We start from the raw sequence: 27334 nt of genomic DNA on the forward strand, positions 1-27334 counted from the left end.
AAACTATTATGGATGGCCATGGGATGATTGGTTGAAGGCCATGAGAAACACCGGAGAACGTCGGAAGATGAGACATGCAATACTCTGTAGTCTAACATGAAGCGGATTAGATCAGAAGACTCTGGGAGCCACGGCGAGCCGGCCAACGATGATTATGTGAACCCACCGTTACCGGACGAAAGCTGATCATCACCGTTAAAAGAAACCGGCGATATCAGACGGAAGCCCGACTTAACGGGACGGCGAAATCGATTTTGCTTTCTCTCTCTAAATGATACGAGAGAGAGAAGAGAGAGAAAACCTTTTACTAGCGTTGTTGGTACATATGCTGAGCGAGGAACATCTATTCCTATCAATTGTGACAAAATGCAAAATTAATATATAGTTTGATAAAATATTAATTTAATTGAAAAAACTAATATTTTACTTCAAGTTTTCAAGCTCAAATGAAGTATGAAAATGTGGCAATTGCATTTGTTAGTGAGTTTCATAATATTGAGAGATTGCATATGTAGAGAAAGTAAGACAGATTATTGAGAGAAAGTAAGAAAGATTATTCAGAAATATATAAAAATAATTATGAAACATGTAAGATATGACAAACAAATATGAAATAATGTGGTGATATCCTTTAAATCCACCCACCACAAATTGTTTTGTATCAATATTAATTTATAAATTTTTTGAAGATAACAATTAAGAGAGTTTAGAGCGCGAATAAAATGACATTTAATTCAGTCAAAAAATTAAAAAACTAAAAGATTGTCATTAGGCATGAGAGAGTTTAAAAAACTTCTTTATGACAAAATTTTACAAGAAAACATTTGTGACATTTTAGCATGTATATTCTTTTTTTATATTTTGTCCACACACTTTTAATAGAGGACTGATGAAATATCAAGAAATAGATAATCATCGAATAAATAAAATAACTAATTGATAACTATAAGATGTACGTAACAAACAATTCATAAAAGTTAAGTGACATATGTGTTGTTGATGCCAACATGCGGAATGCATGCAATGTGGAACAAAAAAATAAAAAATGGAATGATAACACTTAAATACGTGTTATCTTTACACTTAAATACGTGTGGTACAAATATATTAGCTTTTAAATTTTAATCTGTATATCTTTACACTTTCAATTGAACGAATCTTTGTTCTTAATTATAATTGTATAAATTGACTAAAGGATTCAATACAAATATTTTCAAAAGAATACAACTGAAAATGACATAAAAACACTTATATATGCATAAAATATATATGTAATTACGGAGTGGAAGATAATTTTTTCCATAAATATGATAATCATGGTATTTAAATTAATATTTCCTTGTATTTGTTAAATTATGTTGAATCTTGACTTAAAATGAGACCAATAATAAAACAAGGAAAATGCTCCACCACTTTTATCTACTAGAGATGAAACCCGCGCGTTGCGCGGCGTTCTTTGTTATTCTATTGACCATTCTATTTTATTTTTGAGAAAATATCAATAAAAGCATGAAGTTAGCAAAAATATTAATTAAATTGTCAATTTTTATTATTTTTTAACGTTAAATCGCAAACTTTTGTTAATTTTGCCAAATAAAACACATAGTTAAGTCAACTGATGGATATATTTTATAGGGTTAAGTCAACGTCGGTAAGATCCGTTAAACAGTAAAATGACGTCGATTTGTAATATTAAAAGAAAAAACATGATATGGTGATTCGAACCTGCCACCTGTTAGATGAGTTAATCAATACTTAACCAAACACATATTTATATATTTTTTGGTAATCTCTTATTTGGACTTTTTCCTTCTCACGATCGATAGAACCGCGTACTTATCAGTAAAATTTTCTTTCTTCCTCATTTAAGCGTTTCCATTGACCAATTCTATTATGATTTTTTTTTCTATTTCTCCATTACGATTTATCAAATTTTAATTCTATCTCACTTTCTAGATTTCGTGGCGGAGATCACCATCTCCTCGCTGAGACATTCCCAGGGATGGCGGTGGAGTTCAGATGACGATTCCCACGGAATCCATTGGCGGCTTAAATCTGAATTTGAGAAAAAGCTAAGGTTCAAATTCTTCGACAATATATATATTTTTTGTTATGTAAAATTGTCAATATACGCAGCGGCTCTGTTATTTTATTTTTAACTTACAAACGACGTCGTTTCACTGTTTAACAGAAGTTATCAACGTTGACTTACATTGTAAAATTCATCTGTTAATTGACTTAACTATGTATCTAATTTGGTAAAGTAAATAAACATTTGTGATTTAACGGAAAATAAATAAAAATTGACAATTTAATTCACCATAAGCAAAGTTGAGCCTTTTTAAAAACGTTTTTACTATATAACTTCATGTTTTTAATGACATTTTTCTCTTTTATTTTTATACACATTTTATTTATTTTTCCTTTCCTATGTGTTTGTGTATGGTGTAAGCTGTTATTCTCTTTCATATATATCTATATTGTATTATTAAGGCCTCAATATATATGTGGCCAAAATAGGCCATTTTTACTTGGCGATTATCCAAAGATCATTTATTACCTTGTTGGGCAGTTCTTGTTTTATTATAGGATTTTACCGTATTTTTGTGTTAATTTTCTGGTAGCTTTGTTCTGAAATGAGAGTGTCCGTACTTAATTATCTTCTTCATCCAGTCATTCTTCGTGACTATTTTTGTCCTTTTCCTTTGAATTCGATTGTTCATCATCCACTATGCATTTTTCTTTCAATTTAGGAGAGTGGTTGATTGTTTGATTGGTGATGCTTCTGGTAAGTCATGGGAAGACTGTTCATTGAGTCTATTTTGGTTTCGCTTGCTGGTGGAAGCTAAGTAGGTTGTTTAGTAGATTAGATTGTTGTTATTTTTATTTTGATGCTCGTTGATAGTGTATTATTCTATGTGTTATTGTGAAGAGTTTCGTTTCTTTTTGTTTGGTTTATCTAGTTATTAAGTTGATTTCTATGAATCTAAAAGATTAAACTGTGTTGGTCCAACCTCCATTTTGTTTTAATTTTGTTTTCTATGAATCTAAAATATACATAGAAATACCATTTTGTTTTCTTTTCCTGTATATTTCAAATTTCTTTTACTGGTTTTGATGTTTTGGGCTGATGGTTTATCTTAGAATCATGTCGATTAAAAATGTCTTGATAGTGATATTTCTACGTTTTTAATATTTTGTCATCAAAATACTTATGTTCTGGAAAATTAAATAAAAAAGAGTAGGCTTATAAAACTGGATAAAGCCCACATAATTTCAAATTAGAGACAAAGTCCACAAAATTTATAAAAAATTATGCTGAGGTGGAGCTCTCTAATGAGAGAAAACTCTGCAATTATATATATGATTCATATCAATGATTTCATCAAGCAAAAAGTATAAAATTCTATTAAAATAACCAATTATTTAGATATTTTTTAAAAATGGCACTAAGGTTTTTAGTTTCTAGATAAATATAGAGGAAATATATCCAAATCAGTTGAATATTCATAGTCATTCACTATTCTTATGTTTGACAACATCGATTTAACGACATTAACAAAATTAGAAAGACTATTGAATTTTATTTTGTTTGATGACAGCTTGTCCTGTGGGAAGGTTGTTAAAGGGTGAGGACCAGCGTTCGAGGAACGCCTGGCGCACCAACAACCTACTGGTGGATTGGGATATCCACAGTGATGGGTTAGGATCGATGCCCTGCAGGGCCAGCTTGGGGTCTGTTGGGCTGGCTAGCGGTGGGCTAGTGGGGTCCACAGACGGTTCGTTGTGGCAGCTAGCGGTGGGCTAGTGGGGTCCACGGGACGGGTTGTCATAATTTGTAATTTGATTTTCAAAAGTTTTGATTACTTTTCTCATCAAAAATTCAAGATGTTGGCTCAACATTATATACTTCACATATTCTGTTCATTTATCAATAGTTTAATCAAATAAGATATAAAATTCTTTAAAACATAACTAAATATATAGTTAGATATTTTGTGCAAAAAGACAAAAATGTATACTCTAGTATTTTGAAACTCTAGATATATATAAGAAAAAATATTTTGCTCAGTTTACTTATACTCATTCACTATTCTTATATTTGACATTATCAATTTTACGAGATTAACAAAATTAGAAAGACCATTAAATTTTCTTTTACGTCAAAGATTGTAGAATATAAAATTTAAACTATTACAGGTAAATACCATTCTAATTAGTAATTTGAAATAAAAAATCTTATAGCCATAGATGTTAAACCATACGTACTTAAAATTCAAGGAATTTCACTGCAATTGTAACTCGATTTCAAACATTTCAAGTAATTTGTTCAATAGAGGTTCAATTATTTTTGACCACAACATTATTTACTTACATAAAAAAAATCACATGATTGAAGATAAATTATAAAATGTTGAGAAACCACTATATAATGGTGTATGAGACAAGAGAAAACAAAGAGTAGTAGAAGAGAAGTGTTGTGAACTATGACTACAAAACACTTATAAGCTTTGTGTTTTGTAACACTTTGTAAAGAAAACAAGAACTAACAAAGAGAGAGAGGGAGAGAACAGCGGAGAGAGAGAGAGAGACTTTGAGAGTGTTTTTGATCAAGGAACTTATGTATGTCATTCTTATTATACAACTCCTATTTATAGTGCATTACAAAACACATGAGTCACTACCTATTAGTTGTGGTAATGACAAGTGGAAGTTGGTGTAATATTACAAAAACAAGTGTCCTAACATGTGTCTTGTGATGGATTAATCACTATTCTATTTCATAATACTCCCCCTTGATTATCCATCACCATTGACGAGTTATGTACTACCTCATTAAAAACCTTGTCACGGAAAAACCCATTGGGATAAAAACCATGACAAGGGAAAAAGAGTATAGTAACGTAATCTCCCCCTCGAAAAGATATGTATGATCTTTCTTTATAAATCTCGTAGATGACGCATTCCAATATTGTGAATATGCTTTCTGAATGTGGTAGTCGGAAGCGCCTTTGTGAATAGGTCTGCTGCATTGTCACTTGAGCGGATATGTTGGATATCAACTTCCTTCTTTTGCTCGAGTTCTTGAGTGTAGGAGAAAAATCTTGGAGGTATATGCTTTATTCTATCGCTCTTGATGTAACCTTCTTTGATTTGGGCGACACAAGCAGCATTGTCTTCGAATAATGTTGTTGGCTCTTTCTTGGTGACTATTCCACTTGATTCTTGTATGTGGTTAGTCATTGATCTGAGCCATACACATTCCCTCGATGCTTCATGAAGAGCAATTATTTCTGCATGATTTGAGGAAGTGGCAACCAAAGTCTGTTTCTGTGAGCGCCATGAGATTGCAGTTCCTCCAACATATCCAGTTTGCGATCGGGACTTATATGGATCTGATAAATATCCTGCATCTACAAAACCAACTAGACCAACCAAAGAGTTTCTAGGATAGAATAATCCCAAGTCAATCGTACCTTGAAGATAACAGAGAATATGTTTTATCCCATTCCAATGCCTGCGAGTAGGGGATGAGTTGTATCTTGCAAGTAGATTCGTAGCAAATGCAATATCCGGTCTAGTGCAATTTGCAAGCTACATGAGTCCACCGATAGCACTCATATAAGGTACTTCGGGACCAAGTATTTTCTTGTTATTTTCACAAGGTCTGAATGGATCACTATCGACATTCAAAGATCTGTTGACCATTGGAGTACTCAAAGGAGTCGCTTTGTCCATATTAAAGCGCTTTAAAATCTTTTTCGTATAATTTGATTGATGCACAAATATTCATCTTGGAAATGCTCTATTTGAAGCCCGAGACAGAATTTAGTCTTTCCAAGATCTTTCATTTCAAACTCTTCCTTCATATGAGTTCTTGCATCATCAATCTCCTTTTGAGTTCCAATTATATTTAGATCATCAACATATACAGCAATGATCACAAATCTCGATGGAGATTTCTTTATGAAGACGCATGGGCATATTTCATTATTAACATACCCTTTCTTCAATAGATATTCGCTTAAGCGATTATACCACATGCGCCCGGATTGTTTTAATCCGTAAAGTGATCGCTGTAATTTGATCGCACAAATTTCATTAGACTTAGAGTCTAATGCCTCAGGAATCTTAAATCCTTCTGGAATTTTCATGTATATATCATTATCCAATGATCCATATAAATATGCTGTCACTACATCCATAAGGTACATTTCTAAATTCTTAGAAGCCGTTAGACACATTAAGTACCTGAATGTAATTGCATCCATGACTGGAGAATATGTTTCTTCATAATCAACTCCAGGTCTTTGAGAAAAACCTTGTGCAACAAGTCGGGCTTTATATCTTGTGATTTCATCTTTCTCATTTCTTTTTCGCACAAATACCCACTTGCAACCAACAGGTTTTATATCTTTAGATGCAGTGACAAGAGGTCCAAAGACATTTCTTTTATTGAGGGAGAGCAATTCAAGTTGCATAGCCTTTTTCCATTTCTCCCAATCAGGCATATGTTGGCATTCTGATACGGACCTTGGATCTGGATCATCTTTTTCATGATCGATCTCTTTAGATACAGAAAAAGAAAATATTCCATTATCATTATCGATTTCATCTCTATACCATAACATTCCATTTTGGGCATAGTTAATCGAAACCTCATATTTTTCTGTATCATCCTGAGGACTTTTCTCTTTATTTAGTTCTTCCTGAACCTTTTCATCTCCCATTTTCTTTTTCTTTCGGGGATTTTTATCTTTAGAGCCCATTGGCCTCCCCCTTTTCAATTGAACCTTAGGTTCATTAGCTTTGTTTCCATCGAGTTCCTCTATAGGAATTTCAACTCTTGATGGTGCATTTGCAGCGGGGATATATGACTTTGTCACCCTTTTTGTATCTATGAACGCATCTGGTAATTGATTTGCCAAACTTTGTAAATGTACAATTTTCTGAACTTCCAGTTCACGTTGATTTGTAGGGGGATCAAGATATAACAAAGACGGCGTATACCATGTAATATCTTTTGGTACTTGTTTAATTCCTCCCCCTAACGCTGGAAATTCATCTTCATTAAAATGGCAATCGGCAAAACGTGCCGTAAACATATCACCAGTTTGCGGTTCAAGATATCGAATTATACTCGGTGATGAATAACCGACATAAATGCCCAATCTCCTTTGTGGCCCCATTTTTGTTCTTTGCGGTGGGGCTATAGGAACATAAACCGCACATCCAAAAATACGGAGATAGGATATGTTTGGCTCTTGGCCAGATGCTAATTGTAAAGGGGAATATTTATTATATGCGCCTGGTCGTATTTGGACCAATGCCGCAACATGCAATATAGCATGACCCCATATAGAAATTGGGAGTTTTGTTCTCAATATTAACGGTCTAGCAATGAGTTGTAGCCGTTTAATCAAAGATTCAGCCATGCCATTTTGTGTATGAACATGAGGAACCGGATGCTCCACATCGATTCCTATTGACATACAATAGTCATTGAAAGCTTGTGAAGTGAATTAACCGGCGTTATCAAGTCTGACTTTCTTTATGGCATAATCAGGGAATTGAACTTTCAACCTGATTATTTGGGCAATGAATTTTGCGAAGGCCGTGTTTCTTGTTGTCAATAGACACACATTTGACCATCTACTAGATGCGTCAATCATTACCATAAAATAACGAATCAGATGTTATGCAAAGATATTCAATGCTATTCTTATTCAGAGTCTCTATATGATATCCATTTCTTCGGATATCTCTGAAACTAATCAAGTTTCTATGAGACTTGGGGCAATATAATGCATCAATTTCAAATTTTGTTCCTCTTGGCATTGAAAAACTGGCTTTTCCAGAGCCTATAATAATCTTTGCATTACCACATATAGTGCTCACACTTCTAGCGGAGTCTTTTATTTTGAGAGAGGAGAAATATTTTTTCCCTTTAAGTATTGAGTGCGTTGTAGCACTGTCTGCTAGACACATATCTCCATCCTCAATCTCAAAATTTGACATTTTCTGAGATAGAATATTTATAAAATAAACATTAATAAAATAACATAAAGTCTTACAAAAAAGCTTATCATATATTACGATAAAACTTTTATCCAAAAAGACATTTTATAAACATAAAGTACATATCAAACTATGACAAAGCATATCATGGCATATAGGCCTTATTCGCATGATTTTCCGTTTTCATTATCAACGAGAAAATCTGCTATATCAAGATGGGGTTCATCGTTTAGGCCATGGAAAGAAGGTCCAGCTTTATCATAGATGAGGTTGGTCTCAACATCCCTTTCTTTTGCCTTTTGGGATGCTTGGTACAGATCGGCCAAATGTTTTGGAATACGACAGGTCTGATACCAATGTTCTTTCATGCCGCATCTGTAACAAGTACTTTCATCTTGTTTCTTTATAACGCGACCAACATTATTAATTGGAAGATGCTTGTTGGTTTTTCTTGCGTTGAAGTCATTAGGAGAGAAACCTCTTCCTCTTCCTCGTCCACGTCCTTCTCCACGATCTCCTCCACGACCATGACCACGGCCTCGACCGCGTCCGCGTCCACGTCCTCGTCCTTGCCAATTATTATAGCTGGATGTAGCAACATTCACTTCTGAAAGTGGAGCTGATCCAGTTGGACGGGTTTGATGATTTATCATCACGAGCTCATTATTTTGTTCAGCAACATGCAAAACTTGCATTAATTCAGAATATCGAGTATACCCTCTTTCTCGATATTGTTGTTGTAGGAGTACATTTGAAGGATGGAAAGTTTGGAATATTTTCTCGATCATATCATAATCGGAAACTTCTTCTCCGCAGAGAGCCATCCTTGAAGTGATTCCGAACAAAGCGGAATTGTACTCACTTACACTTTTGTAATCATGAAACCTCAGGTTTAGCCATTCATGTTTGGCTTTTGGTAAGATCACATACTTTTGGTGATCAAACCTATCCTTGAGCGCGATCCAAAGATCTGCAGGATTTTCTCTCGTGATGTATTCATTTTTTAAACCATCGTGGAGATGATGACGCAAGAACATCATGGTTCTTGCTTTTTCCTCTTCTAATCCCGTTTCTGACGGATCAATGGTTTTGAGAAGCCCATTACCTTTTAGATAAAATTTTACATCCAGTGCCCATGTCATATAATTTTTTCAAGAGACATCAAGGGCGGCGAATTCAAGCTTTGCCAAGTTTGACATGATTACTATATAAATAATAAGACAATTTGTTAAATATAAAATTTTATGAAATAATTCTGTAAAATCTTGTTTTTAGCAATAAATATAGACTATAAAACAAAATTATAAGCTATATAATATATTCATAAATTGAAACAATCAATTTAGGAGGCATAGCCTTCCATATAATTCAAATATATAGATCTGAACATATGATCAAGGAGGCAGAGCCTACCATAATGATCAAGAATGTAGATCTAAATGATCAAGGAGGCAGAGCCTACCATTAGATCAAGAAGTATGTATAGATTTTTACTCTATAGATTTTACATATAGTAACATGCATGTAAAATAATTAAATTCAAACAATTTTAACAAAACTTAAATCTTACCTCAAACGGATGACGAATCGAGAGTTGATCGTGCTGATAACATGTTGAGAAACCACTATATAATGGTGTATGAGACAAGAGAAAACAAAGAGTAGTAGAAGAGAAGTATTGTGAACTATGACTACAAAACACTTATAAGCTTTGTGTTTTGTAACACTTTGTAAAGAAAACAAGAACTAACAAAGAGAGAGAGAGGGAGAGAACAGCCGAGAGAGAGAGACTTTGAGAGTGTTTTTGATCAAGGAACTTATGTATATCATTCTTATTATACAACTCCTATTTATAGTGCATTACAAAACACATGAGTCACTACCTATTAGTTGTGGTAATGACAAATGGAAGTTGGTGTAATATTACAAAAACAAGTGTCCTAACATGTGTCTTGTGATGGATTAATCACAATTCTATTTCATAATATAAAACTTATAGTTGTAGATGTTGAACCATACATATTCAAAGTTGAAGAAATTTCATTCTCTTTGTAACTCGGTTTCAAACTCTTCAACTACTTTGTTCAATATAGATTCAGTTAGTTGTTAACACATTATTATTTACTTATATCAAGAAACAAAACCAAACAGATTTTTTAAAAAAATTATAGCCTTAGACGTAGAACATAGGTACTCAAAACAGAAGGACTTTCATTCTATTTGTAATTCAATTCAGAATCTTCAACTATATTTTTTGTAATAGAGATTCAATTAGTTGTTACCGCAATATTGTTTACTTATATCTAGAAACAAAGCCAAATCAATTCAAAATAAGAAAAAGACATAAATAATTTTTTTGGTAAAGATTCGTTTTGTTTTAAAATTTCAACCTAAGACAAAAAACGGTATGTGATTAACCCTCATCATCAACTAGATCACAAGTGGGGTGTTGGAACTTGGCTTGCTCTCTCTTAGACTACAAGACATATTTTTCAATTGTTTTTCAATGCAACTTCTTTAATCTAATGAAAAAATATTTTAAAACATTTACGATACACAATATAGTTCTGTAATATTCTTACTAGTTATGCAACTAAAATTTATTTAGAGTTTGAATTTATTTGGTAATTTTTCTGAATAATGATTGAATTTAAATTAATTATGAATTTAAATATATTTAATTCAAGAAAATTCAATTTTCTATTTACTCGACTGTTTTAAAAAATAGATGTATATTTAAATACACTATATTTATTGTTAAACCAATTATGAATATAGTTAAATAACTTAAATTTTAGTTACTTTAATAAATTTTAAATAAAATAACAAAAAATTGAGTGTGTTTCCAATTTCCAATTTCTATTTTGGATATACAATCAAATTATTCCTAAAAAAAAAAAATTCATTTGTATATTTTGTAACCATAAAAAGTGTTATATAAAATCATACTGTAGATTAAAGTATTTCTTCATTGTCAGAAAAAAAAAAAGTTATGTTTTCTAAACAAAATGAAAATTCTTTTATTGACTTATCTCGATATTACAACAAGGGAAAATTAAAAGGAAAAGCAAAAAAAAAAAAATTGAGCTAAGTGTCAACCAATGGAGAGATCATTACTGACACTCTCTACCAAAACTCGAGCTTCTTCCTTCTTCTTTAATGGTTGCTCTCATCAGTATCACTCGCTGAATCCGATCGCTCCGTTTCTGTTCCTTCCCGCGATTAGATCCTTCCATCTCGTCGTCGAGAGCACTGTCAGGTTTTGTTTCTTGCACTCTTTGCTATTTCTTCTGATCATATCTCTCATACGAAGGATTAGTTTGATTCTCTGGGTTCCACGATTTTACTGGTGACTATATGAAAGTGAATGGATCAATTCTATTAGAACTCTGAATTCAAAAATCAAAAATTTTAAGCTAAACAATTGCTGTTGAAATCGAATATTTTCCAATTTTTAATTCCTTGTTCTCTTTCTCTGGGTTTCTCTTTTGCTCATGTTTTTGGTTAATAACTAACTTGTGTTGTCGTTAGATGGAGTCTAATTGTTTATTTATGCCCTCTTTTGTTTGGAGATATGTCATTGCAGAACTTACACACTAGTACAACCACCTTGCATGCAGAAGGAACCGGAAAAAATCTTTAGTTAGGATGACTCTAAGTGGAGATAGCTCTGAAACTGTAGAGATGGGTTCGACTGATATGATTTTCCAGCCGATTTTGGAGCAGGGAGTTTTCCGGTTTGACTGTTCTGTTGAGCATAGGAAAGCTGCATTTCCTAGTGTTTCGTTTAAGAATAGTAAAGACCGGGAAGTGCCTATTGTATCTCAGAATGTTCCAGCATTTATTCCCACTTGTGCTTGTCTTCAGGACCAACAAGTTGTCACTTTTGAGGTTTGTGTTTTTTTTTTTTTTATCTCGAGCTGACATGATCTAGAAAGATAATGGTAGTTCAATTAATGCTTAACTTGTGATGCAGTTTTCTCCTGGTACGTCGTTTTATGGGACGGGAGAAGTTAGTGGTCAGCTGGAGAGAACAGGGAAACGGGTGAGTCATTCACTTAATACAACCATCATCAGTTCTTTAGCATGATTAATTTGGTGAGTCTAATGTTCAGGTTTTTACTTGGAACACTGATGCATGGGGATATGGCCCTGGAACCACTTCACTGTACCAGTCACATCCATGGGTTCTAGTTGTCCTTCCAACTGGAGAAACACTTGGAGTTCTTGCTGATACAACACGAAAGTGTGAGGTATATGAATATCCTAGCTGGTGCCATCTCTCTTTTGTGGATCCACGTTGCAATGTAATCTATCTTTTCCATTGCATTAACATACTTTTCTTGTCCAGATTGATCTACGGAAAGAGGGAAGTATAATAATTATTGCCCCAACATCATATCCAATAATCACATTTGGTCCATTCTCCTCACCCACTGCTGTTTTGGAGTCCCTGTCACACGCCATTGGTAATTTCTTAATTGCGCTTCTTTGTGCCATTGAAACGTTTCTTATGTGATCTATTAACTTGGCTGGGTGACTAAAAGTGACACGCTTCTCTTAGGAATTAATCCCTCTAGAAAGGATCTTTGTTTATTTAATGTGTATGTTGACTATTGTTTACTCTTTACTTTTGTTCTGTCTATCATTTCTCCGGTAAAGATTGTTCTGATTTGAATAATTTATAATTTTCTACTTATCAGGAACTGTTTTTATGCCTCCAAAGTGGGCCTTAGGCTACCACCAATGCCGTTGGAGTTATATGTCTGCCAAGCGAGTAGCTGAGGTCAGTGTTTTTGTTCATATTTTGGCTGGCTGCTGAAAAGATAATGAGAGAAATGAAACTTTATGTTCAGTTTCTAAATTTTGGACCTCGCTGTCATATTTTCATCATTGTGTTGGTGAGTTCAGATTGCTCAAATGTTTCGTGACAAGAAAATTCCTTCTGACGTGATATGGATGGACATTGATTACATGGATGGTTTTCGTTGTTTCACATTTGACAAGGCATGTTTATTCTCTTTAAGATCATCCCAAGTGGATTTTAGTAGCAGTGCTCACCATGGCTTACATAGATAGAAGTTTTGTATTGAGATTATAAGAAATTTTTGGAATACTATGTTTAGGAGCGTTTCCCCGATCCAAATGCTTTGACGAAAGATCTCCATAAGAATGGTTTCAAAGCAATCTGGATGCTTGACCCTGGAATCAAACATGAGGAAGGTTATTATGTGTACGATAGTGGGAGTAAAAATGATGTTTGGATTAGCCGAGCAGATGGGAAGCCATTTATTGGTATTTGACTTCCATTTCACTTTTTTATGCTTTCTTAGAATGGTTTCATAAATTGCTGGTATTATATGTTTGGTTTCAATAGGTGAAGTTTGGCCTGGGCCTTGCGCTTTTCCTGACTATACAAATTCCAAAACTCGCACTTGGTGGGCTAATTTGGTGAAGGACTTTGTTTCAAATGGTGTTGATGGTATATGGAATGATATGAATGAGCCTGCAGTTTTCAAAGTAAACATTTTCTACGATGTTCATCCTTTGTTAATTTCTAGGCTGGAATCTATATTGAGTTTTCATATGGTCATGTTTGATAACGTCCAGGTCGTGACAAAGACGATGCCTGAGAACAATATTCACCGTGGAGATGATGAGCTTGGAGGTGTTCAAAACCACTCACATTATCACAATGTAACTTTCTTTTTCTACTGTGTCTGATGTTATCCTAGTTATGGAAATATGTGGTAGGTGCTTGGATTATCATCGTTCCAGAGTAGTATTGTATATGTTTATACAAATATAGAGTGATAGACAGATACGACTATTACTTGTCTTTTTATGGTTCTCTGTTACTGCTCTTAAAACTTTTTCTAATAGCTTCCGAGAAATTTTTCATGAATCTCTATGCTAAGGGTTCCCTTCACCCTTTTAAAACTTGGGACATTTGAAGTGCATATAGAGTGAAAATTAATGCCTAAAAAATACCTTTTGTACCTGCCATAGCTGTCTTCGTGCATGATGGAGGTACGATTTTAGACACTTCAAGATAACTTAGCCAAAATTTCCTGTTGTCTAGGTCTACGGGATGCTGATGGCAAGATCAACCTATGAAGGGATGGAGCTCGCTGAAAAGAATAAGCGACCTTTTGTATTGACAAGGGCTGGATTCATAGGTAGCCAAAGATATGCTGCAACTTGGACAGGAGATAATCTTTCAAACTGGGAGCATTTACATATGTCTATATCCATGGTACTTCAGCTGGTAAGAATTTCTGGATCGTTGTATCCTTATTATAGAATTATCATTCACGTTAATTTATTTTGTGCTAATTTTACTCTGAAGACCTAAAAGTTTATATTCATGACTATTAACTTTGGCTGACTTACATCAGGAATTGTCTGCTGTTCTTTTAAGCTTTGGTGTTGCTTATAGCATACATATTTCCTTACTGTGGTAGAGCTAACAACAGAAATGAGTGAAAATATGGTTGTTTTATAGTATTTCTCAATTTAGCCAAAGAACTGTGTGGAATAATATAATTTTCTTTTGCGTTCAATAAATGAACTTTCGCAACACCTATTAACTATGAGACATTAAAATTATATACAGGGGCTTAGTGGCCAGCCATTATCAGGGCCAGATATCGGTGGCTTTGCTGGCAATGCGACTCCGCGGCTATTTGGACGCTGGATGGGTGTTGGAGCTATGTTTCCATTCTGTCGTGGCCATTCAGAGGCTGGCACTGATGACCATGAACCGTGGTCCTTCGGAGAAGAGGTAGTGTCTTGCTTTCAAATCATGCTACTTTGGCTTCACAAATAATTTTTATATTATAAAAAATAAGATTGATAGACATGCAAAAGTACTACCTCTTCTACTAGTGACCTGCAACTACTTGTAAATTTGTAATCTCATAAAGAAAGTCAATAATTCTTGATTTAGGATTTTGTTGTCACTTATGAATTAGTCTTTTATTTAGTGTGAGGAAGTCTGCCGTGCCGCACTGAAGAGGCGCTACCAACTCCTACCACATTTTTACACCCTATTTTACATCGCCCATACAACTGGTTCTCCAGTTGCAGCTCCAATATTCTTCGCTGGTAGGTTTGCGTAAAACAATGTATTCCATCTCTTGAACTAATGCAATAAAATCTTACTTTCTCTTCTTTATCCGTGTCTTCATAAACGCAGACCCTAAGGATTCTCGGCTAAGGACTGTTGAAAACGCCTTTCTTTTGGGTCCGCTTCTCATATATGCAAGGTTTTCTTCTTCTTTTTCAGACATTGACCGATTTATTTTGCAGTCGCGTACGAAGATTTTCAAAATCTTTGCTTTCTTTTGTTACAGATTTCTGATTTCATGACTCTGCTTTGTTTTGTTATTTGTGGTCTGATTTTGGCCACTTGATGAAGTGCTATTTGAGTTGATTTTCAGAACAAGTGATCAGATTTAGGACTTTTAGAATGTTTAAGTAACTAGAACCATTTGTCGAGCACTGATTGACATTTTATGATGTTTGGTCACGATGGTGTTTCAAGTGTTTTGTTTTAAAACTTTTCTTTAATAATCCCAACTGAATACACACTTTCATCATAAAAATTTCTTACCGTACAATGTCTCATTCTTCTTCAGTCATTTTCTGCAAATGCTTTCAGGAAAAATGTATTTTATCATTTCTGTAGTTTATCTATCAAACACTGATACTCATCAGGTTTTCTTTGGTTTGTTTCTATCATTGTCTAGCACGTTGTCTAGTCAGGGATCACATGAGCTTCAGCACATATTGCCAAGAGGAACTTGGCTGAGGTTTGATTTTGAAGATTCACATCCGGTATGGTTGCTAACAGTTGTGATTGCGACTTTATATTCTTTGTGAAAGAACTTATATTTTGTTTTCATTTCTTCACATATTGGTTGTTCGTTTCATGATGTCAGGATTTGCCAACGTTATATTTACAAGGTGGATCCATCATATCATTGGCTCCTCCACATCTGCATGTTGGGGAGTTTAGTATGTCAGATGACTTGACCCTACTTGTGTCATTAGATGAAAATGGTAAGTTTAGCATTCGATCCAGACAGAGGAGACCAATGATCTGAAAATATAACTTCTTTCCACTCTGCATCTGTTTGTCTTGTTGCAACTTATATATCAGATAACAAGGTATTATATAGTGAGATAGGTATCATGTTATTGAAACTCGTGAAAGAGAATAAATCATAATGTAATACTTTTGGAAGTCCTTGTTGTAGTGTTCATATTGTAAATCTCGTAATAATCAGGATAATACATTAATACTTCGTTTGTCTCTGTCAGGGAAAGCTAAAGGACTCTTGTTTGAGGATGATGGAGATGGATATGGCTACACTAAAGGCAGATTTCTAGTTACACACTACATCGCTGAGCGACATTCTGCCACTGTCACTGTCAAGGTTTCGAAAACTGAAGGAGACTGGCAGAGGCCAAAACGCCGTGTTCATGTCCAATTATTACTAGGAGGCGGTGCGATGGTACTGCTCACTCTCTTCTTAAAATAATAATGTGTATTTATAATTTCAAAACATCTAAATCTAGATAGTGTTGAACAGCTTGATGCTTGGGGAACGGATGGAGAGATTATCCACATTAAGGTGCCTTCAGAAAGTGAAGTTTCAGAGTTAATATCCACAAGCAATAAGCGCTTTAAACTTCATATGGGTACAACAACTCTTCTTAATATGTTTGTAGTTACTTCTATAATCAGGTTTGTAGTTATTGAGATGTATCTCTTCTGGTTATTAACTGCAGTCTTCAAGTTCTCCATAATACCTAGTTACATCCTTCACCTTATTTTTGATTTAAAATTATTTACTGTGTTAACCGAGTTGCTCCCTGCTTTCATATAAGATCGTTAGTTCCATGAACCTATACATACTGCAGTAAACATTTGCAGAGTATAGCTATCTTCTTCCTAAGTATGTGCTACTGATAATTATAGCTTTCGCTTGTATATTTTGTTTGATGAAATATTCATTTGAAAGTGAATTTGTGACGTATACTCGAATTCTAGTTATCATAGTTGTTTACTTGCATAGTGACTTCAATGTGTATTATTAAAATGTAGAAAATACAAAATTGATACCTGAGAAGGAAGTACTCCTCGGACAAAAGGGAATGGAACTTTCAAGGGAGCCAGTTGAGCTAAGCAGTGGCGACTGGAAACTTAATGTAGTTCCTTGGATTGGTGGAAGGATATTGTCTATGACACATGTTCCATCAGGTATTATACCGACAAACTGTTTCTCGGTCTACTATTAAGCTTGAAAAAGTTGCAGATCGTTTATGAAATGAAATATTTTTATTGTGGAGGAGGCTCAGGATCATACGCAAGTTCTGTTTCTTTGTGTAATTAACCTCAGCCTCTCTTTTAAGAGACACGATATTACTATGATCGACCAGACAACCCATGTTACTATGCTATTTATATTGTGTGTTGCCAAGAATAACAACCGGTTTTTTTTCCTTTATTGTCAAGTTTTCATATTAGCTTCTTAACTAAACTTCTTCTGCTGCCATGACTAACATCTCAGTTTTTTTTTCATACCGTAGCAAATGTAAAATTGCTTGGTTTTTGTGGACATAATAATGATCTAAGAATTAGATCATGGTTAAATGTTGACCAGGTTATGTCCATGGTGCTTTATAGAATTTCCAGATATTATATTTTGGTTGCTTACAATTTGCAGGAGTTCAGTGGCTTCATAGCAGGATAGATATCAGTGGTTATGAAGAGTACAGTGGAACTGAGTACCGGTCAGCTGGATGTACTGAAGAATATAGTGTCATTGAGTGAGTTTACTTTGACATTTTTTTTCTTTCTCACATGCGCCTTTTTCATGTATGCGATGATTGTTGACATGAATACAAAGCTTTCTTTGTGTTATATGTACGTGTGTTGCTGAATTGTTTGATCCATCTCGTGTAGGAGGGATTTGGAACATGCAGGAGAGGAAGAGTCTCTTATCCTAGAAGGTGATGTAGGCGGTGGACTGATTCTTCGGCGTAAAATAAGTATACCTAAAGATAATCCTCGAGTTTTTCGGATCGCCTCTAACATTGAGGCCCGTAGTGTTGGTGCTGGTTCTGGAGGATTTTCAAGGTTTGTCTACTTGTTTCACACTTTCCTTTTTTGCCTCCATGCCTATGCTTAAGAGTTTTTTTCTAGATCGTTTTAGTGAGAATGAAAAAGGAACAGAGAGATTTTCACATTAAAGTACCTAACACAATTTGTATGGTTACATAACTATAGTAGTCTTAGTAGAACAGTAAAAATCCAATATATGTATATAGTAATCCTGTTGTGTAATTTAAGTAGACTTTGCAGATAATAGGTTGCTTGTGAGTCACTAGGAGGTTTTATTTCTGGCAGCTAGTATATAGATGCTTGAATCCTTTTCAAGTCGAGATTATGATTCAAACTCCCTGTCTTTATCTTTTTTTTTTGTGTTAATAAACACTGCAGGCTGGTATGCTTAAGAGTCCATCCAACTTTCTATCTTATGCATCCAACTGAATCGTTTGTCTCATTCACGTCGATTGATGGTTCAAAGCATGAAGTTTGGCCAGATTCTGGAGAGCAGTTATATGCAGGGAACAGCCTCCCACACGGTAAGTACTTGTACACCCTTTCATATCGTTCTCATTTCAATCAAAAGCGGAAACAGAAAGAAGAATGTGATACTTCAGCTTAACAGTAGAGAATTACTAAAAAAAACCCCAGCAACAGAGGCTTTAGCAACTTTAAACCTGTGAAGATATTTCCTTACTGATCAACTTTAATTATGATACCTTTTGGATGAAGAGAACCTCCCTAATGATATGGATCATGTAACGTTTGTGCGAACAATCTTCTTCTCTGTTCTTTTCAGGTGAATGGATGCTGGTGGACAAGAGTCTCAATCTACGGCTGGTAAACAGATTTGATGTTAGTCAGGTATTCAAATGTATCGTTCATTGGGACTGTGGAACCGTTAACTTGGAGCTCTGGTCTGAAGATCGACCTGTTTCCAAGGAATCTCCTCTGAAAATAGAACATGAATATGAAGTCACAAGTTTCCCATAAATGTATTCGCAAAGTTCTGTTTGACTACTGGGTTGTCCATTATATGTGCATAAATAAGTGAATATATGGACAGTTGTGGTCAAGATTTACACTATATCAATGTGTGCGACATTTTGTTGTATATTGCATATTTCGCTACCGAAATAATCGGATATGTGAGCTTTGGTTTGACTAGGGGCCGTCTTTGAATTTTGTTTTTGAGAAATAGACAGTTTCGTTTCGAGTGTTTAAACTATATCTTTGAATCTTCCCATCAAGTGTTTGCCACTTATCTCGTAAAATCGAAAATCTAACTCATTCATACAAGCCTTAATAGCCAATAACTTACTTTTACATGAGTTATTATTACGTCGGGGTTACAGTTACTCACTCGTGGAACATTTTCTATGCTAATGCCTAATGGTATATTTTAGGTTGTAAGGTGGTTTGACAAAAAAAAAAAAAAAGTATGTGAGGTGATGACATAGTTAAGATATTTTTTGTATTCGATTTTTATGAATGGACAATAAGTGGGCAATAAGAATATTTTAATCTCGAATCAAAAAATTCCTGTTGTCTAGTGTTTTATATTCCTTGTGTTTGTTTCTATTATTGAATTAAACAATTTTTTGTGTCATATTTTTTTGGATTTTTTTTATCTAATAGTTATTTCAACTAATTTACTAGTAAAAACAAATTCCCATATTTGACTATTTTCTATAAATTCATAGAAATTGATTTTTGTTATTTGTTGTAAATATTTATCATTGGTAATTAAGAGCTTATCTTGATGATGGAGAAATCTCAAAATTATTGGTTACTGTCGACGTTTTAAGCATGTGGAGGGCTCCATGTGGGTTTTTTTTTGTTCATAGAAAAGAAATGATCCTTATATGAGAATTAAATTTTAATTTTAATTTTTATGCTTTTACTTCTTTGTTAGGTTCATGGTTTTAATTGACCGTGTGACAACTCATTCTGAAACTATCGAATAGCGAGATATAAAACTGAAGCAACGATTCGTTAGTGTAACACTCCGAATTCGACCCTATAAATGACACATTTAAAATTTAGCTCGATTACATTTTAATCTTCCTTTCTACAAGTCTCATTCAATTAAAAATAATCACACATTTCAAATTTAGCTCGATTACACTAAGATGATAAATCTCAATTAAACTTCACTGTAATCTTCACCAAATGTAATATGGTTATTTATTTTAGATAGTAAAAGGAAAAGATATAAGTACAAGAAGATATTTTCAATATCATATAGTCACTAAATCATATATTCTATAGCATATATCCTATAGCATATGCCGATTTTCATTTTGCCTATAAAATCAAACCTAATTATTATCACTATTATATATCTCCTATATTAGCTTATTATAATATATACACCATAGCAATTCCAAGAAATGGTTCACTTCGACAGAGTGAAAGATCTTCATTCATGGAGATCTCATCGGAAAATTTGTGTCAAAGTCTTTAGAAACTGGAGGAAAGTCGATGAAGTTGATGACACCTTAGAACTGATTTTGTAAGTTCTTAAACCAATATGGTTGATATTTCATATCAAATTCCTTCCTATTTGGCAAAAAAATAATTTACCAACTTATTTGCTCGAACTAATCCATATCTTTCTCTTTTACTTTGTAGGCTGACATGATTAAAGCAACTATAAAAAAAGATTTGATCACACTTTTGATAATCAAATTAACGAAGATGAATGAAAATTGTTATCCACTTCTTTTTATGTGTTATACAATGATATACGTTTTAAATGGTGGACAAGACTACTACATCACTATCTTCAATGAAATTGTTGTTGATAATTCAAAAGTGATCTCCACCAATATCTTTTGTGTAGTGATTGGAACTTACATAATCCGAATCAATGAAGTGGTTAGTGGAGATCACTTCTGAATTATCAATAACAGTTTCATTGAAAATAATGATATGGTAGTCGTGTCCACCATCTTTAAATGTTTATTATTGTTCCACTCCACACAGAGAAAGTGGATAAGATTTTTCATTCATCTTCATTAATTTGATTATAAAAAGTGGGGATCATATCGTTGTTTATAGTTGCTTGAGTCTTGTCACCTGGAATTCTGGCGTGTAATGGATATAATAGATCTTTCTTATGTATTTATGAAATTATCTGCTGCGCGCGATAGTTTACTTTTTTTATGGGATTATTTACAAAATGAGAATGATCAAAACTTTAAATATAAAATAATAGAAATGAAAATATTAGATGATCTATCTTGCATTTACACCATTACACATTAGACGTTTCTCAACCTTTTTTTTATTTTTTTTTTATTTTGGATTTTCGCAAAACATATTTTCATTATTTATAAGTAAATTTATAAACTATAGGCGTTATGATGTAATGGTGTAAATTTATAAACATATTTTTATTATTTTAGACCATCTTTATTGCTAAGAATTGCTTCTTAATTAAGAGAACATAAGAAGGGCTAGACGTGTTCGATAATTGTTTGGTGTTGCTTTAATACAGAAGAAATATTTTTTTTTTGTTGATGACTATGGTTTTCTCTTTCTCGACGGAGAGACTGCGAAATCAAGAGATTTCTCTCAAAAATCGATTGCAAGCAGAGAAGAATGATTCAACTTTCGGTGGCCACGGGCTGTTCAACCCCGTTCATTCATCATCTCCACCGACGGTTCAACGGCGGCTCTCTTTCATGTAATCGGCAAGTTTGAAATCGGAAAGTCTCATTCACCAATGATTATATCGCTGAATTGTTGTTTGGGTTGTGATTGATCTATTGTGTAGAGATGTATATGTCTCCATGTCTTTAGCTGAGGTTTTTGTATAGAGATTTGGATGGGTCTCTTCATAGTTTTAAAGCTGAGCTAATTAGGGGGTTTGAAGGTTATACAAAGGTTGATTCCAAAGATCATCAGATCAGTGATTTAGAAAAGCTAACTCAATTTATTGTGTGGTTCCAGGTCACTTCTTCTTCTTCTTTTTCTTTACTTTCTCTCCTCCTTTCTGCCATTGTTGACTGTTGAGTATCAAATTCTCGATTTTTCTCTTCCCCATGTGAGCTGAATCCTATTTGATATCACTTAAAGCTAACACCATGGTTCCTCCGGCTAAAAAATTCATCAACAACCCCAATGGTTCGTGATTGATCCCTCGTCTCTCTTTCTTCGTTCCTTCTCCTTTTGTGTTTCAAGCTCTCTGTTTTTATTAACCTCATATGGTAATTGCATGCTCTTGACATATCAAAATTGGTAACTTAAAAGCTGTTTATTTATCGTTATTGTGCATTGCAGATGTTGTAACCGAGCTCATCGAGGGTCTCAGAACCACCAAATTTACGATGCAATTCTCTTCTCCTTATGTAAAGGATATTGCTTCTTCTCTTATTTTCTATGTCTAAATATACGCTAATTAACAACATTTTTTTGCATTAGAAATAACTCTACATGTTATTCCCTGCTTCGGTATTGTTGCTTATCTTGTTTAAAGTTTGACACAAATCAAGATTACAACTAATCTTTTTCTCTATTTGTGATTTCTACGTCTATGTTAATATGGTTTTATGTTTTGTATGTTTAAAAGTTTATGAAATGCAATAATAAAATCTTCAATGTTTAAACATTAAATTTTGTTTATTTTTTCAAAACTAAGAACCTCACTTATAAGAGTTTACCATTGGAGGAATACAATTTTAGTTAACAAACAAAAGATTCTTATTTTATAAAAATACACTTTTTAATACTAAAAAATCTAAGAACCCCAAAATCATAAACCTACCAATAAAGATGCTCTTTCAAAATATAAAACAGATGTCAGGCACAAATAGCTTTTTGATTAGAGATAAAGACCGAACACAATATAATTCTAACTGTCTCTTATATTCCATTTTCCTTTATTCTACACCATACAATTTTTTCCTTTATTCTATACCTTGCAGTTTTTCCTTTATTTTTATATAACATATAACTCAAATCAAATCAAAATAATCACAAGTTTACAAATCATGAATCACCTTTATTAAAGTCACAAAGGAAACTCATCTTAAGCAAAAATTCGAAATCTCATGAAAACCAACTAAAGAATGTTAAAAGAAAATCATGTTATTGCATTAACAAAAATAAAAGCTTCGAAAAATTATAGGTTTACAAGAATGATTTTTTTTCGATCACTTAATAAGTTTATAACTTTGATGCATTTAAAATTAGTTTGATCTGAGATAAAATTTATGAAAAATATATATATCTTACTGTTTGCAAGAACCGGTTAATATCAAGAAAACTGAACGATTGTCAATAATCGTTAAGTATCATGGTGAGACAATCTCCCAACACCAGTAACATTGACAGAGACAACTTTAGTAGTAGCTTGAAGCCTTGAACATCAGTTTACATGTTCGATGTTTAAATTAATTAATGAAACAAATATAAATCCAGGATAATGTTTAAAACCTAGCTAGTCTGATGTGCATAGTTCCATGAGATTTTGTCCACCAGAGTCTCCCAATTGCCTTTGTGATGAAAATTGAGGAGCCTCCTCTGGATTCATATGCAGACATAATTGAGGTTTAGAAACTCAGATTCAGGAGACATGGAAGCAGTTGAGCTCCCTTTTATCTCATCCCGAGGTGTATGATGATATGAGAGTTAACCCACCAAAGGGTGTGATCTTGTATGGGTAAGACATGCATTGGCAAGACATTTGCTTGGTAAGATTCGCCTTTAAGCCTATATATAGTGTATCAAGTATTATAAGCTTCCTAGTTAGAAGGTCTTTGGTTTGTTCACCTAAATATATTTGAGATATAAGATCATAGTACGATTTCAAATGAAGGATGTTTGTTAGTCAGCTGGATTTGTCTAATGGAGGTCAGCTTTTTTTTTTTTTTTTTTTTTTTTTTTTTTTTTTTTTTTCTGTCGTCTCAAGAATGAATTCTTGCCAGTGGTCTGTCTATGGCCAAATGCTTGTTAGGAAGCTTTAAAAAAAATAAAGTTTATGTGTATCATTCAATGTTGTATTACGGACCTTTTATACATTAGAGAGATCTTGAAATATCTAATTACAATTAATGTACAATCGTAATCGTATCAATCATAAGTGTATCTTGTTACGTGATCGCAGGGTTTGGGACTTGATGCGCAAGTTACAGCTAATATTCTCCCTCAAGTTGGAGCATGCAGATCATGTATGCCCAACTTGAAAGAGAACTGCTTGAACTCATGTGTGCCCAGCGGCTTTGTGAATATATCAGCCAGCTGTGATTGACTGGCAACGTGACACAGACGGATGTTTTTGGTGACGACTTCATCACAGACGAAATGACAGTCGACTTCAACGTGTTTTGTTCTTTCGTGGAAGACCGGGTTCTGGGCTATGTGAATAGCAGCCTGACTGTCACAATGAACGAGCATGGAGGCTTTGTGTGAGACCCCGAGAGATTGCAGTATGCGCTTCAGCCAGATGAGTTCTTGGGTTAAGTGTGCCATTGCGCGGTACTCAGTCTCTGCTGATGAACGGCTAACAGTCTTCTGTTTCTTCGTTTTCCAGGAGATGGGTGACCCTCCTAGCTGGATTAAATACCCAGTAACTGAGCGTCGTGTGAGTGGACAGCTAGAATAATCGCTATCACACCAGCCAGTGAGCTGAAATGGTGCATCAGATCGTAAGAAGATTCCCTGACCTGGATTATTTTTCAAATAACGAACCACCCGAAGCGCTGCCTCCCAATGATCCTCGCGTTGGTGTTGCATAAACTGTGCAAGGAAGTGAACAGAGTATGCCAAATCAGGTCGAGTGAAAGGCATATAGATGAGTCGTCCAATGAGATGGCGATACTGTTCTGGATGTTGTAAACAAGGGAAGGACGAGAGAGCTAGCTTATGATTTGATTCGAGCGGAAAGGCGACTGGCTTCGCACCAAGTAGGCCGACATCAGAGATGATATCAAGAGCGTATTTATGCTGACTGAGATACATATTGCGACTTCAATGCCGAAGAGTACTTCAATGGTCCCAAATCCTTCATGAATCTGAGTTCCCTCTCTATCCATCGTAAACAGTGAATAATCAGATAAACTCTATTCAAAACCATATTCTTTCAAAGAAGTGGTCAATTTCGCAAACCAACATCACGGACTATGTTTTAAACCATAGATCGACTTTCGTAGGCAACATACCTTTAATGGACTTAAAGCCTTGAACCCTGGTGGCAAACGCATGTATATCTCTTCATCGAGATCACCGTGAAGGAATGCGTGATGGACATCCATTTGATGAATATCCCATTTGTGTTTAACCGCCGTGTCCAAGAACAAACGCACTGTCCCCATTTTTGCGATGGGAGCAAAAGTTTCGTCGTAATCAATCCCTTCGATCTGCTTGTTACCAAGCGCTACTAATCTGGCTTTGTGACATTCGAGAGTGCCATCAGACTGATACTTGAGTGTATAAACCCATTTTCAACCAATAGCTTTCTTTCCTTGTGGCAGATCTTCAATCGTGAATGACCGATTACGTTCGTGACCCTCAATATCAATAGACATGGCGTTGTTCCAGCGTTCATTGGCCGAAGCTTGTTTAAATGATTTGGGAACCACACCAGAAGTAATCGCTGCTAAGAAAGCTTGATGTTGTGGAGAAAATCTTTCACAATCAACATAGTTGGCCACTGGGTAGTTAGATGACGAAGCATCGGCTGCTGATGTCGTTTTAGAACCGGTATTCACCACAAAATTTTTGAGTTTAGCCGATCTTGTTTTCTGACGGTGACCACGACCCAGCCATACCACAGGATCCGAAGCGACAACAGGTGGCTATATCGGCATAGCTAGTTCATCATGCTGCCGGCGTGTATCGCAAATTGTCGTTGTGTTGCTTGCATCGAGAGAGGTTGAATACGAAGTAGGATTTGGGTTTGGTAAGTAACCAATAAACGATGGGCTTGGTAACGGTCCACTAAGAATTGGTCCTTGAGCAATAGGCCCACTCGAATTGCATCATCCTCTTCGTAATATAGAGTAGTCAAAGATTGCAACATATCCGCTGCCTCCTCTGTTTCTTCGGCATGAACAATGGCATAAGGAAATTCCGTTTCACAGAACACAATATCACGGGAAACAAAGAACTGTTCTTTGTCAATGTCATACAGCCGCCAGCCTTTTTTTCCATACGGGTATTCCATGAAAACACAGCGACGACTCCGAGAGGCAAATTTGTCACCCTTGTAAGACTGATCGTGAGCGTAACACATGCTTCCAAACACGCGGAGATGGTCATAAGAAGGTTTGGTATTGTACAAACGCTCATAAGGAGTAGACCCATGAAGAACAGAGCTCGGGGTGCGGTTTATTAAATATCCAGCCGTGAGAATACACTCACCCTAGAATTCCATCGGTAAGTGAGCTTGGAAACGCAGGGCACGAGCAATATTAAGAATATGCCGATGCTTCCTCTCAGCTCTCCCATTCTGTTGAGGAGTCCCGACGCAAGATGTTGCATGCATGATGCCATGAGTTTTGAAAAATTCACTCAAACACACAAAATCGGACCCATTATCTCTCCTTATCGTTTGAACATGTGTGTTGAACTCTCGTGTAGTCATTGCTAAAAAATTCTTAGTCTGGGTTGATGCTTCAAATTTTTCATTCAACAAGTGTATCCACACACCTCGAGAGTAATCATCGACAATAGTTAGAAAGAATCTTGCACTAGAATATGTGGGAGTCTTATATGGTCCCCATAAGTCACAATGAATCAATTCAAAAATCTTTTTCGTTTTATTCTCACTGATTGGTATTTGTTTAGCGCGGAGACATGTATCACACGCTTTATTCAAAAGAGTAGAAGGAATAGCAAGAGAAACACTAGGAAGCAGACCCACAATTGTAGCAGCTGGATGACCCATCTGATTGTGCCAGAGCTCAAAAGACTTTACATCTCTAACAGCTACGGAAGCAGCATACTCCATACTTCTAAAGTGAAAAGTCTCTCCCATACACTTACCAACTCCCGTCACTGTCCTCAAAATACGGTCCTGAACAACAAGGAAATGATCAGCCAACTTTACCACGCAATGATTCTCATCCATCAACTGACCAAGCGAAATCAAATGGGATTGAAATTCCTCAACATAATAAACAGATTGTAGAACAAGATTTGGCCCAAGCCGAACAGAGACTTTTTTCACAGAAAAACGTTCCCGACCATCAG

The 27334-nt window shown here is 34.8% G+C and overlaps 3 protein-coding genes and 1 long non-coding RNA gene across 6 annotated transcripts; 2 read left to right on the forward strand and 2 right to left on the reverse strand.

Moving 5' to 3' along the window:
* Positions 1-8180: 8180 nt before the first annotated feature.
* Positions 8181-9161, reverse strand: LOC147926639 (uncharacterized). Its single transcript, XM_087487130.1, has one exon. The coding sequence runs from the start codon at positions 9159-9161 to the stop codon at positions 8181-8183; it is 981 nt and encodes a 326-aa protein (XP_087343256.1).
* A 1883-nt stretch (positions 9162-11044) lies between these two features.
* On the forward strand, positions 11045-19303 carry LOC104746868 (uncharacterized). Of its 3 annotated transcripts, none has more exons than XM_010468411.3 (23): positions 11045-11278; positions 11640-11910; positions 11996-12064; positions 12135-12272; positions 12371-12488; positions 12723-12805; positions 12931-13026; positions 13146-13314; positions 13397-13539; positions 13630-13716; positions 14102-14287; positions 14636-14803; positions 15006-15126; positions 15218-15287; positions 15771-15858; positions 15963-16083; positions 16345-16538; positions 16617-16725; positions 17132-17287; positions 17754-17856; positions 17993-18166; positions 18530-18675; positions 18936-19303. In XM_010468411.3, the coding sequence occupies exons 1-23, from the start codon at positions 11121-11123 to the stop codon at positions 19127-19129; spliced, it is 3162 nt and encodes a 1053-aa protein (XP_010466713.1). In that variant the 5' UTR covers positions 11045-11120; the 3' UTR covers positions 19130-19303. The 3 variants fall into 3 exon arrangements, with proteins under 3 accessions (XP_010466713.1, XP_010466714.1, XP_019092447.1); XM_010468412.2 differs by having other exon boundaries at positions 11138-11278; positions 11606-11910; XM_019236902.2 differs by having other exon boundaries at positions 11143-11278; positions 11592-11910.
* Positions 19304-20475: 1172 nt separating this feature from the next.
* On the forward strand, positions 20476-22756 carry LOC104746869 (uncharacterized). Its single transcript, XR_761006.2, has 3 exons — positions 20476-20651; positions 20771-22267; positions 22424-22756. It is a non-coding gene; the product is annotated as an uncharacterized LOC104746869 (long non-coding RNA).
* A 2828-nt stretch (positions 22757-25584) lies between these two features.
* LOC104748489 (uncharacterized) lies at positions 25585-26375 on the reverse strand. The gene is made up of 2 exons (XM_019236734.1): positions 26052-26375; positions 25585-25938 (listed from the first exon to the last, which is right to left on the reverse strand). The coding sequence occupies exons 1-2, from the start codon at positions 26373-26375 to the stop codon at positions 25585-25587; spliced, it is 678 nt and encodes a 225-aa protein (XP_019092279.1).
* Positions 26376-27334: the final 959 nt, after the last annotated feature.

This window comes from Camelina sativa, chromosome 15, assembly GCF_030686135.1.
Source record: "Camelina sativa cultivar CO46 ecotype springtype chromosome 15, ASM3068613v1".
Lineage (NCBI taxonomy): Eukaryota > Viridiplantae > Streptophyta > Magnoliopsida > Brassicales > Brassicaceae > Camelina > Camelina sativa.